General features: G+C 50.0%; 4 protein-coding genes across 5 annotated transcripts; 2 read left to right on the top strand and 2 right to left on the bottom strand.

Moving 5' to 3' along the window:
• The first annotated feature begins 942 nt into the window (after window positions 1–942).
• LOC118696693 (feather keratin 1-like) lies at window positions 943–1,739 on the top strand. Of its 2 annotated transcripts, none has more exons than XM_036398950.1 (2): window positions 943–1,041; window positions 1,413–1,739. In XM_036398950.1, exons 1-2 carry the CDS (start codon window positions 943–945, stop codon window positions 1,737–1,739), a joined length of 426 nt encoding a protein of 141 aa, XP_036254843.1. The 2 variants fall into 2 exon arrangements, with proteins under 2 accessions (XP_036254843.1, XP_036254844.1); XM_036398951.1 differs by having other exon boundaries at window positions 969–1,034; window positions 1,425–1,739.
• A 3,739-nt stretch (window positions 1,740–5,478) lies between these two features.
• On the bottom strand, window positions 5,479–5,790 carry LOC118696657 (feather keratin 1-like). Its single transcript, XM_036398901.1, has one exon. It carries the CDS (start codon window positions 5,773–5,775, stop codon window positions 5,479–5,481), a length of 297 nt encoding a protein of 98 aa, XP_036254794.1. The 5' UTR covers window positions 5,776–5,790.
• A 1,049-nt stretch (window positions 5,791–6,839) lies between these two features.
• Window positions 6,840–8,844, top strand: LOC118696477 (feather keratin 1-like). Its single transcript, XM_036398644.1, has 3 exons — window positions 6,840–6,868; window positions 8,088–8,190; window positions 8,536–8,844. The coding sequence occupies exons 1-3, from the start codon at window positions 6,840–6,842 to the stop codon at window positions 8,842–8,844; spliced, it is 441 nt and encodes a 146-aa protein (XP_036254537.1).
• Window positions 8,845–11,755: 2,911 nt separating this feature from the next.
• LOC118696656 (feather keratin 2-like) lies at window positions 11,756–12,052 on the bottom strand. Its single transcript, XM_036398900.1, has one exon. The coding sequence runs from the start codon at window positions 12,050–12,052 to the stop codon at window positions 11,756–11,758; it is 297 nt and encodes a 98-aa protein (XP_036254793.1).
• Window positions 12,053–12,398: the final 346 nt, after the last annotated feature.

Below are 12,398 nucleotides of genomic sequence, written 5' to 3'. Positions count from 1 at the left end.
CGCTGGTTGACCCTTGTCAAACAGTCTTTTTGTTGACACCCATTCACTGCTGGGAAGGCTCTCCCACCTTCTCAGAACTCTTTTAGGGGATGCAGCAGCCTGGGAGATCTTGTAGGTGAAGACTGAGAGAGGCATTGTCTCCTCTTTCTCTACACTTCCATCATCTGAAAGACACCCCCTTCCCGAGCAGCCCAGGATATTGTCAGATGCCATTTCCTCAAGGGCCCAGGGCTGTCCCATGGTGCCCTCCAGAACCCCTGTCCTCTGCTGTGAAGCTCTTTGGCATCCAATCATCTCCAGCCTGTAGAGGGAAGGAGATTTTTCTTCCCCCAGTAGGACCTTGTGCAGGTAAACCTTTCCTGCTGGTGACTTTCCAAGGAGCCCAATCTCTTGACAGCAATTCCTGCCATTAAAACCAAGGCCAAGAATCCCTTGAGTACCTCCACCTTTCCTGTAACCCTCGTCCTCAATGAAGCTGCTCCAGTCAGCCTTTGCAGTTCTCATCTACCTGGAAGAATTTCTTGTGCCCATCATGTATTTTGCCTGGTTCAAACCCAGCCAGGCCTTGGTTGTCCCTAGTCCTGCATCCTCAGACAAACTGGCAAACATTCTCTCCAGAAAAAAAGCTCAATAATAGGAAGACAGATGAAAACTCTTGCTACAAGGGGAGCTGTATACCATTGCAATTCACTCCAAGCCAACATCCCCTGTGTTCATGGGACCCCACCAAACTTCAAACACATCTTCTGACTTCACTGACACAGCATCACCAAGGATATCCTTGGGTGCCTCATCTCAGCACATGAAAGCAGAGCAGGAATGTTGAAAATGAGGAAATTAAATGGCAGCACAGGTTGACAGAAACCAAAACACAACCTGCGCCACTAGGTAGAACATTTTGGTTTTGAGGTGAGTCTGTTGGAAAATTACTGTTGTCATGCAATGTCTGTGGGGCTGGGGCAGTGCAGGAGCAGTATAAAAGCAGGTCCTTCTCCTCACTCTCTCATCCACTCCTCTCGCCTCCATCTCCTTCAGTACAAGGTGAGTCTGAAGCTTTTTCTCCTTTTCTCCTCTTTCTCTTCCTATTCCTCCAATGCACCTCAGCTCATACCTGCCCCAGTCCTACATGGGGTTGTGAACTGCTGTCACGGGAGAGGGAAGGGGAGGAAGTTCTGTCATCATCAGAGGCTGAAACTTGGTTGTGTCTCATGGCAATGGGCTAGGAAGGAACCTCTTTGGGCTTGGTTGCTGTCCAGGGGGTTCTTTTGGGCAGAAAGGAATGGGATACCTGTGGAGCTCACTGCAAAGTTCCCAGCTCTTTTCTCCAACTTGTGACTTATCTCACTCTTAGTGGAGTGCAAGACTGCTCTTCATCCACAGTTTCTGTTCTGCCTCTCATTTCTCTGTCTCAGGTGCACCTGCAGCCCACAGCCATGTCCTGCTACACCCGGTGCCAGCCCTGCCAGCCCTGTGGCCCCACCCCGCTGGGCAGCAGCTGCAATGAGCCCTGTGTCAGGCAGTGCCAGGACTCCACTGTGGCCATCCAGCCCTCGCCCGTGGTGGTGACCCTGCCTGGGCCCATCCTCAGCTCCTTCCCCCAGAACACCGCCGTGGGATCCTCCACCTCTGCTGCTGTTGGCAGCATCCTCAGCTCTCAGGGAGTGCCCATCAGCTCTGGGGGCTTTGGCCTCTCTGGCCTGGGCAGTGGCCTCTGTGGCAGGAGATGCTTCCCCTGCTAAAGGTGCTGGTGATGATTCCAGGGTGTGAACCTAAGGACTCAGCAGGATGGTTCTTCACTGGGGATGGAGCGTCAGCTTGTTGCTTCCTGAGGGGCTGAGCAAGCCCAGCAGCCCTTGCAGAAGGACTCTTGGCAAGCACAGCCCAGCCCTGCCTCTGCCCTGTTCCCCTCTTTTGTCTCCCTCCTGTGTCCTTGTTCCCTTGTGCTCCCTGGGGCTGTGAGCCCCACACATCCAGCCCTGGGAGCACCTGCTGGCCCTGCTCCTCTCTGGATCAGGCAGATGGACATCTTCTGAGATCTCCACCACTGTTATTTGGTGAAGACTCCTGTCTGCCTCTGTTGCTCCTTTAACTCATAATTATGTAGTTTTCATCTTTTGACTCATTAAAGTTCTACTGCATTTGAGCCATTGCCTTTTGTCATCATTTCCCCTGCACATGCCCTCACAAAATGACATGGGGCGTTATTGGGTATGCTTGTATGGGGACCATTATCACAGGATAGCTTTGACTATGCTCAGAGGGTGACCCTCTGTTTTTCAAATTTCTCTATCTATCTAGGGCTGGATGGAATGATTCAATACAGTTCATTGGCTAGAGCTCCATCAGAGATGCTGTCCTGGGAAAAGGGGAGATTTCCTCAACCCTTAATGTTTAATTTGTCTGTCAGTGCCCCAGAAAAGCTGAGACCCTTGTGCCAGCCAACTCTTGGGACTTCTGCTGATCACAGTGACCCTGAGATGTGTCACAAAGTCTCTTTTCCCAGCCTGGCAGTCAAAGAAGGAGTCAGAACTCTTCAGTTCTCATTCTCAAGGTTGTTTATTATTTCTTATCTATAAAATTCTTTCTCTGGCCTGCCGAGGTCCGTTCAGCAGGTCAGACAGAGGCACACTGGTGTTATCTTTTTATACTAAAAACTACGTGTACATTATTTACGATCACTTTCCAATACCTATCACCTATGTTAGACAGTGAGCTTCTACTCTAAACCAATCCAAAAGTGCCACCATCACAGCAGAAGATGGAGGCCAAGAAGAAGAAGAAGGAGAAAGGCTGGACACGCCCAGATTCCCCATCTTGCCTCCTGAGCCCCCATTCTAAAAACCCTAAAAAATCTATTTTTCACCCCATGACAAACTAACCATTATTCTACTTAGACTTTAGTGGCTTGCAGATCCTCATATAAGGTTGGTAATTTTTTCCATGGGTCACAATCAAAGTCACAGGTGTCTTGGGCTCTGTGCCAAGGTCTCTCAGCCCCCTGGCAGGGGTTTGGGCAATCCAGGAGAGCCAGAGGGATGTCCTGAATTCCAACAGCCACTGAGCCAGTGTCCAGTTAGGGGGGGCCCTGCACTGAGCTGGATCAGAGGGCAGCTCTACTGACTCACTCAGGGAAACACCATCAGCCTCAGGGAGAGCCCTCAGCAGATCTTCCCACTTTTTGACCCCTAAGTGGATTTTCCACTGTATTCAAGTATGTTCCCTGCTGCCAGAGACTGCAAACACCACTGAAGGACTGACACTGACAGTTAATGGAAGAATACTCTGAATACCACAAAATCATGACAGGTTATGGTTCGAGGATTGCCAGTGTGCCAGGGAAGAAGAATCAAGTGGGAAAATCCTCCCACTGGTTCAGCTGAATTGATGAAAGAGCTGTGCCATGCCACAGAACATGCTCAGCCAAAAACTGTAGGCAAGTCTCTCCAAAGTAGAGAGCATGGTGCAAGGTGGTGGCTGATTGCATTTGTACAGCTCGTGGGTTTTTTCTCCCCTTCACTCAGTTCACCAGTGCCATGGTCCCATTCACCTCCTTGTCCACAATTTTTTTCCACTACTGGGACAATTACCATAGGTGTTGTTTGGGTCCCTACCTCAGCCCTGGTGTTCTCATGTGTGATTTGGGTGTCTGCCTCCACTGCTGCGTTCTTAAATGTAGTTCAGATGCATGGTGACATTCTCAGAAGTGATTTGGACCCCTGTCCTCTGATAGTACTGGTCAAGCTCCAGAGTTGTGTTAAAAGCTGTCACCAGCCACCTCAGGATAAATTTCACTGTTGCCACAGCAAAAAATTCTCTCTTTTTACACCACCCTGACACCTTGAACACCACATTAAGTCAATAGAGTTAATTAGTATTTTTCAACACCTCACACTAAGATGAAAAAGGACTTTGTGAGCCCGCACAACAAAACAACCTGCATCACTCATGGATGAGAATGGAGAGGTTTAATTGCTCATCCCCTGCACAGTCTCATCTTTCCTGGCCCTCAGGTGCCCATCAAAATATTCAATCACTCCCTCTCCTCAAAGAGTATGGTGGGAGAAGATAAAATTAATATACTGTGTATGGAGATAAAGGTAGTTTAATGAAGAAAAGCAAGGAAACACTGCAAAAACACAGGAAAAAAATAGTTTTATTATCATCTTCCATCAGCTGTCAATGTCCAGCCTCTCATGGGAAGCAGGGACTAGTACACTTAGCAGTTTCTTCCTTGACAAACAATCCATTAATAAATGCTCCCCTGCCAGCCCCTTCCTTTCTCTCAGCATTTTTTGCTGACCATGATGTCTCATGGTATCAAAAATCCCTTTGGTCAGCATGGGTCAGGCAGCCTGGCTATGTCCTCTCCCAGCCTCTTGACCACATCCACCTCCATGACCTTATGCAGAGGAGGGTGGAGAGACAGGGTTGATGCTGGGCAAGAACTGCCCAGAAAAACCCAAAATATTTCGGTTATCAGCACCATTCTAGCTCCAACTGCAAAGAATTCATAGCAGGGTTAATTTGGTGAAATTGAACTCCATCTTGTGTAAAACCTACACAATGCTATTATCTGTAGCCATGATATTTTCTGAAAAATCCTTTCCTGAGGATTTTTTCTCCTGAGAAGCTGAGAGGCCACAGGAACAAAATGTAAACATTGATTATCTGCTGCTGTGGAATGCAACAGGTGCATCTGGGATTGGGCTCATGTGGTTGTTTCTAATTAATGGCCAATCACAGTCAGCTGGCTCGGACTCTCTGTCAGAGACACAAGCCTTTGTTATTCATTCTTTCTTTTTCTATTCTTAGCCAGCCTTCTGATGAAATCCTTTCTTCTATTCTTTTAGTATAGTTTTAATATAATTTATGTCATAAAATAATAAATCAAGCCTCCTGTAACATGGAGTCAGATCCTTGTCTCTTCCCTCATCCTAAGACCCTGTGAACACAGTCACAATTATCCATCACTGCATATTCATCCCAAGCAAACCCCCACAAAAACAGCTCTTAAAAACATATTTTCCCCTGGGCATATTGAGAAAGAACCTGCAGAGGAAAGAATGACACAGACACATGGGCTGGGATGCAGCAGAAATTTAATGAGACAAAACACAGAAACAAGCTTGGTCCCTCTGGAGGTCCCAGTGCAGAGAGCATGAGGGACAGAAGGGAATCTGTGCCCCAGCAGGTTCCACCTGCCTGATCCAGAGAGGGAGCAGGGCCAGCAGGTGCTCCCCAGGATGGCTGAGTGGGACTCACAGCCCCAGGGAGCACAAGGGAACAAGGACACAGGAGGGAAAGGAGAGAGTGGCAGGGGACAGAGGCAGGGCTGGGCTGTGCTTGCCAAGAGTCCTTCTGCAAGGGCTGCTGGGCTTGCTCAGCCCCTCAGGAAGCAACAAGCTGACGCTCCATCCCCAGTGAAGAACCATCCTGCTGAGTCCTTAGGTTCACACCCTGGAATCATCACCAGCACCTTTAGCAGGGGAAGCATCTCCTGCCACAGAGGCCACTGCCCAGGCCAGAGAGGCCAAAGCCCCCAGAGCTGATGGGCACTCCCTGAGAGCTGAGGATGCTGCCAACAGCAGCAGAGGTGGAGGATCCCACGGCGGTGTTCTGGGGGAAGGAGCTGAGGATGGGCCCAGGCAGGGTCACCACCACGGGCGAGGGCTGGATGAAGACGGTGGAGTCCTGGCACTGCCTGACACAGGGCTCATTGCAGCTGCTGCCCAGCGGGGTGGGGCCACAGGGCTGGCACCGGGTGTAGCAGGACATGGCTGTGGGCTGCAGATGCACCTGAGAGAGAGAGAAGAGAGGAGCAGAGCATGAGAGGTGTTTGAAGTGCAGCCTCACCACACCATGGCTCCATCCAAGCTGGAGATGCAGGGATGCCCACGGGTTTTTCCTCACATTTCACAGAATTCACAGAATCAGCAGGTTGGAAGAGACCTTCAAGATCATCGAATCCAACCCAGCCCCAACACCTCAACTAAACCCTGGCACCCAGTCCAACATCGAGGCTTTGTTAAACACATCCAGGGATGGTGACTCCACCACCTCCCCAGGCAGACTATTCCAGAACTTTATCACCCTTTGTGATAAAGGGTTTTCACTTTTGTGTGAAAAACTTTTCCTATTATCCAACCTATATTTCCCTTGATGAACCTTGAGACTGTGACCTCTCATTCTGTCAGTGCTGCCTGCAGAAAGAGCCCAACCCCACCTGAGTAGAGCTACCTTTCAGGAAATTTTAGAGAGTGATAAGGTTTAGCCCACAGGTCCCTGCCAAGAGCAACCAATCTCAGAATGTTCCTGCCCAGACTATCACTCACTTCAGCAAAGCCCCAGCCTCCCTCCATGCGACCCTCTCTCACATTCCACCTCTCACAGAGCAGCCCCATGATGCAGCAAAGGACCAAGTGACAGGTATGCACTGGAAAACAGGAGGAGGAGGAGGAAGGAGAGGAGAAAAGTGACCCAACTCACTTGATCCCAAGTGGACTGAGGCAAGAGGAGTGGATGAGAGAGTTAGGATGAGCTCTCTCTTATATTGCCCCTGCACTGCCCCAGGCCCACAGTCACTGCACAAAGGTAGTAATTTTCCTACAGACTCACCTCCAAAGCAAAATATCTTCCCTAACACCACAGGCTGTGCTTTTATTTCCATCAACACTGCCATTTGTTTGCCTCATTCCTGACGTGATCATTAGGCATCCAAGGATTCCTTTCAAGTATTGAGATGAAAGACTGAAGGATTTCCCAGGCAGGGATAGATCAGCACAGGCAGAAGATGTGCTGGAGGTGTCTCTGGAAGGAAGGGATCATGGGACCAGGGAAAAATGGTGATTTCCACCTTCTTTGGCAGACAGTAAGGTCCTGCTGAGGGCAAGGTGTGAGTGTGGCTGTTTGGAGTTCTGGGCTTGGCTGCAGCCCAGTATTGGAGATGTTTTCTCTTAGCACAGCAGGAGCTGCCCTTGCTGGAGGGGAACTCATCCTGGCCTGGAACAAAACCTGTAGACATCAAACCCTCCTGCCTTGGCCTTTCACCAAAAGGCTGACACACAGCCAACACAAAATTAGAGCATGACTCGCCACAGGTGGAGAGAGTCCCTCCCTGGAAATTTGCCTACTGAAGGCATTCTCTTGCCCTCCGGGATGCATCCCAGCTGCCTCCATGCCTGCAGGGCAGGGAAGTGCAGCACTCATTGATGTGGCCTGGTTTTGTACCTCTTGAGCACATCCCTTATGCTCAGAGCTCCGCTTGGCTTCCTGTGATTTTCCTGGACCTTTCTTAATCCTTGCCCACAGGATGCCTAAGCTGCTGCCAGCTTTTCTAACTTCTTTTACTCTTGAAAGGTGCCTCCATCCTGCCAGATGCCTGACTGGGTGTAAATCAAAGGCAACTCTGATAAAGGGGAGAGAAAATGATGCATCTGACTCCATTGATATCAGAAGACTAATTAATTACTTTATTATACTATACTATATACATTTCATCTAAACTGAATCTGCCAAGCACTCACTCTGCACACACTGCACAGAATCTTGTGACTGTCAGTGACAGTCCTGACACACACACACACACACACCCGGCCCAGACAGGCCAAGGAAACAAATCACCATCACTGTGGGTAAAAAAACTCCACATTGCATTCTACTTTTAAACAAACACAGGCACAGCAAGTGATAAGAATTGTGTTTTCCCTTTCTCTGAGGTTCAGAGAATGTGAATCTCAGAAACCCTTGGAAGAATTGTGCCTTGCTTTTCTCTGTGAAGAGAAATGTGGCAGTAGGGCTGTCCCTGCAGAGGCAGCTGCCACCAGGGGCAAGGCACTGCCCTGGGCCAGCATCCCCTGCCTGCAGGGACCCTCCGGCCTGGGGGCACCTCCTGTGCCTGCAGGGACACCTCTGATCCCGGGGGTGCTCAGGCCTGGCCAGGCACACGTGGAAGGAGCTGCAGCACAGAGCAAGCATGTCAGAAATGAGGAAATGAAATGGCAGCCTGGATGGAAATCAAACCACAGCGTGTGGCGTTAGGGCGGATATTTTGCTTTGGAGGTGAATGTGTTGGAAAATTACTGTCCTAGTGCAGTGCCTGGGGGAATGGGGCAGTGCAGGAGCTGTATAAAAGGGGGACCTTCTCCTTGCTCTCTCATTCACTCCTCTCACCTCCATCTCCTTGGGATCAAGGTGAGTCTGAAGCCCTTGCTTTTCTTCCTCCTTTGGGCTTTCTGATCACATTCTGTGCTTTAAATCCATGTGGGTTGTTGAGAACTCCTTACTATGGGAGAGGGAAGGGGCAGAAGTTGTTCATGGAAAGAGGTTGGGTTTTGACTGAACTGTCACTTGAGCTGTGGAGGAGCCCAGGCTTGGTCATCCTTAGGGGGATTCCTTAGAACTGAGGAGGAAGTGAGGCTGCTGGGCGTCTCTAAACAGCATCGCGCAGTTTTGCGCTTCTGGCTTTTCTCCAGATGATGGACGAACAGAGTCCTCTCACTCAGCCCTTGCTCTGCTTCCCCCTTCTTTATCTCCCAGGTGCACCTGCAGCCCCAAGCCATGTCCTGCTACACCCGGTGCCAGCCCTGTGGCCCCACCCCGCTGGGCAGCAGCTGCAATGAGCCCTGTGTCAGGCAGTGCCAGGACTCCACCGTCTTCATCCAGCCCTCGCCCGTGGTGGTGACCCTGCCTGGGCCCATCCTCAGCTCCTTCCCCCAGAACACCGCCGTGGGATCCTCCACCTCTGCTGCTGTTGGCAGCATCCTCAGCTCTCAGGGAGTGCCCATCAGCTCTGGGGGCTTTGGCCTCTCTGGCCTGGGCAGTGGCCTCTGTGGCCTCCCCTGCTGAAACTGCTGGAAGCTGGAAGCTTCCTTCCCTGGGGAAGGAATCCAGGGACTGCCAGGATGGAACCAGCCCAGGGATAGAGCATCAGTGCTCTATCTACCACTCAGAGTGACTTCTTTCTCACCTTTTGACTCATTAAAGCTCTGCTGCATCTCAGCCTGTGCCTCTGTGTCATCCTTTCCCCTGCACATGCTCACCCAACATGTCCAGCAAGAGAGGTGTTGCTGTGTGGTTCTGGGAGGGTGTTGTTGGAAGTGGTCCTGTCATGGTTGTCAAAATCACATTCATTGTGTTAACACAGGATTGATTACTCATATTTAGTGTCACCTTTCTAATTTACTCTGCCTGTCTCTATCTACAAGAATTACCCCACACAGTTCAATGACCACCAGTACTCCAAAAATACTTTTAGTTCTCCCAACAAATCTTTCAAGTTTTCTCCTGTTGTCAGCAAGCCTGTGTCCTCAGCCTCTCATCCACAAGTAAATGTCCCACTTCTCTCACCACCCTGGTCAATCTTCATGTATTTCACTTCTCCTGCTGGAGATCTTTTTGAGTTACAGTGCAGTAGGCAGCACAGCATGCTTGATGCCATCTGTGGAGTGCTGAGCAGAGTGGGATCTTTGCTCCCATTAATGTCCTGTTCACAGTTGTGCTCCAATAGCCCAGGATGTTGATAATAATCCTTGGTGTCCAGGAACACTCCTAGAAGTTCCACCTGTTTTGATGGTGTTACCACAAAAGCACCTCATCCTTTTCAGAGACTGAACTGTGGGGATTCACAGACATGAACTGATGCCAGCAGAGCAAAGCCAGCTAATTACACAAGCTCACCACTATTTGTAGGTCACTTCATTCGTACAAAATCTTCCACTCAGACCCCTTTGTCCCAGTCCCTTTAGAAACACAATCTTCTGGATTATCATTCTCACACTAGTAATGTCCTTGTTACCTCTTTCACCAGCAAAGTCCTTGTTAATCTTCCCTCATCAGAGTGGTCAGTGTCAGAGGGTCAGAGTGACCAGACACGATGTCTTTCCTTCTGTTCTTGCCTTGAGTTTATCTCTCCCTCAGTTTTCACTGTACCAGGGCCAAAAGGTTGGTGGCACTGCCCAGCTCAGCTTCTGTAGCTGTCTGATCTTCCACACTGAGCCATGTGTCAGGGTTGGCTGCTACAAAGACAACTTCATGTGGAAGGGGCTGACAGCTGGTCTGTTAGCCAGAGAGAGTTACTTAGCTGAAGAAGAGGAGCTGGTAACAGTCACCTCTGGCCCTGAAAGGAGTTCTAGCAAGGTCATTGACATGGAAATCAAGGAGAAGAAAAGATAAACAGGGCGGCCTTGCAGATGGATATTGGTGGAAAACAGTGGTGGAGACCTCCCTGCACCAATGAACATTCTGTTGATTTATTGGAGCCAATGAATAGGTATAAACTTTGTGAGAAGGTATAAAAGACAGGAAGCTGTTAAAATAAATAGTGAGAAGCCTTCTGAAGTGCATGGTGTTCTCCTGTGTGTTGTGACCATCTCAACAGCAACAACTTTAAATCTGGACTCTCTGAGGGTGTGTGTCACAGTGCCCACCTGCATCCTGCAGCAGTTCAGCCATTCCCCTCCCTCAGCTGCTCCTGCACAGCCCTTGGAGACTCTCAGCCCACACCTGATGCCTCTCCCTGCCTCCCTGTCCCCAAAAACTCTCCCAGGAAAGTTGCATTCTGGAAATCCACAATATCAGAACAGCCTGGGAGAAGAAAGGACTGAGAGCAGACCTTTAAGGAAGGCATGGGGACACTGGAGATTGAAAAGTGGACATGAATCAGCAATGTGTGTTTGCAGATCAGAAATTCCATCAGGTTCAGGGCTGCACAAACAGAAACACGGCCAGCAGGTAAAAGGAGGAGATTCTACTTTTTATCTGCTCTTCTTAAACCCTACCTGGAACTCTGAATCCAATCCTGAGTCCTTAATTCAAAGTAGGCATGGACCTGTTAGAGCAGCTCCAGACAAGAGCTGCAAAAATGATCACAACAGATGCATTGCCCCTACCATGGAGAAAGGCTGAGGGACTTGAGTCTTTCAGGCAGGAGAAGAGCAGGCTCTGGGGACACCCTTTGATATGTAAAGGGGATGAATGAAGAAGTTGGAGAGAGATGTTTACTCAAGGCCTGTAGTTATTGGACAAAAAGCAAGAGTTTTAAATTGAAATAGGATAAATACAGAAGGGACATAAGGTAGAATTTAACTGTGATGAGTGTAATAAGAGACTGGGAAATGTTGCCTAGAAAATGATGGGGTGTCCCATCTTGGGAAGGGTTCAAGGTCAGGTTTGCTCCAACCTTATGTGACGCAGTGAAGGATGTTTGTGTCATGGCAAAAGAGTTGGACTACATAAACCTTAATGGTCTCTTCCACCCAGACCCATTCTGTGCTCCCATGATAACAGGGGTCTGTGAGAAGGCAGCCAAATGCCCTCTGTCCCTCTCTTTCAGAAACCTTTCAGATCCATGGGATCTGCTGGAGTCTGATGGGAATCCAGTAGCTCTGTCTCGGCAGTAACACATTCAGTGCCGAGTATTTGTGTCACGGTGTTGAGCTGAGAAAGGAAAAGAAGCGCAAACAAAGAGGATGTTTACCACCGGAAAAGGTAGAGAAATTCTATCCTCATCCAAAGAGGCAGAGAAACTCAGCACCCAGAGGGTCCCTCAGTGCACACTGAGCACTCCCAATGCCAGTCTGTGTTGACAGCCAGTGCAAAACCAGCCCCAACAACACCCCCCAAAAACACCCCTGGGGCAACATCTATGCCTTGGGCAAAGGATGACACAGAGGCACAGGCTGGGATGATGCAGAATTTAATGAGTCAAAAGAGGGAGGAGAGGGGGATCCAGGCGGAGGCCACAGTGCAGGGAGCAGCTTCAGCAGGGGAGGCTCCTCACGCCACAGAGGCCACTGCCCAGGCCAGAGAGGCCAAAGCCCCCAGAGCTGATGGGCACTCCCTGAGAGCTGAGGATGCTGCCAACAGCAGCAGAGCTGGAGGATCCCACGGCGGTGTTCTGGGGGAAGGAGCTGAGGATGGGCCCAGGCAGGGTCACCACCACGGGCGAGGGCTGGATGAAGACCGTGGAGTCCTGGCACTGCCTGACACAGGGCTCATTGCAGCTGCTGCCCAGCGGGGTGGGGCCACAGGGCTGGCACCGGGTGTAGCAGGACATGGCTGTGGGCTGCAGATGCACCTGAGAGAGAGGGAAGGGAAAATCAAGGCATGAGGGATGTTTCAAATGGAATGTGTCACCCCCCTGTATGAGGGAGTCCCTTTTCCTCATCCATAAAGACTTCACCAGGATCCCAGAGGCATCTCCTTTCCCTCAGAAGAGCACAACAGGAATTGCAGGCCCAGGGAGGACCCCACATAGCCCACTGCTCCAGTGACATCTCTGCAAAGTCTGAACCTTTTCCTCTCCCCATTTTCTTCATCCTTTCCTCTCCCAGAGTAAGCATTCTTGGAGCCCCAGAATATGACAGAGAGGTATTTGCAGAGACACCCCATAAGAGCTAGAA

This window comes from Molothrus ater, chromosome 27, assembly GCF_012460135.2.
Source record: "Molothrus ater isolate BHLD 08-10-18 breed brown headed cowbird chromosome 27, BPBGC_Mater_1.1, whole genome shotgun sequence".
In the NCBI taxonomy this organism is placed as follows: domain Eukaryota; kingdom Metazoa; phylum Chordata; class Aves; order Passeriformes; family Icteridae; genus Molothrus; species Molothrus ater.
This window is presented reverse-complemented; position numbering and strand designations above follow the sequence as displayed.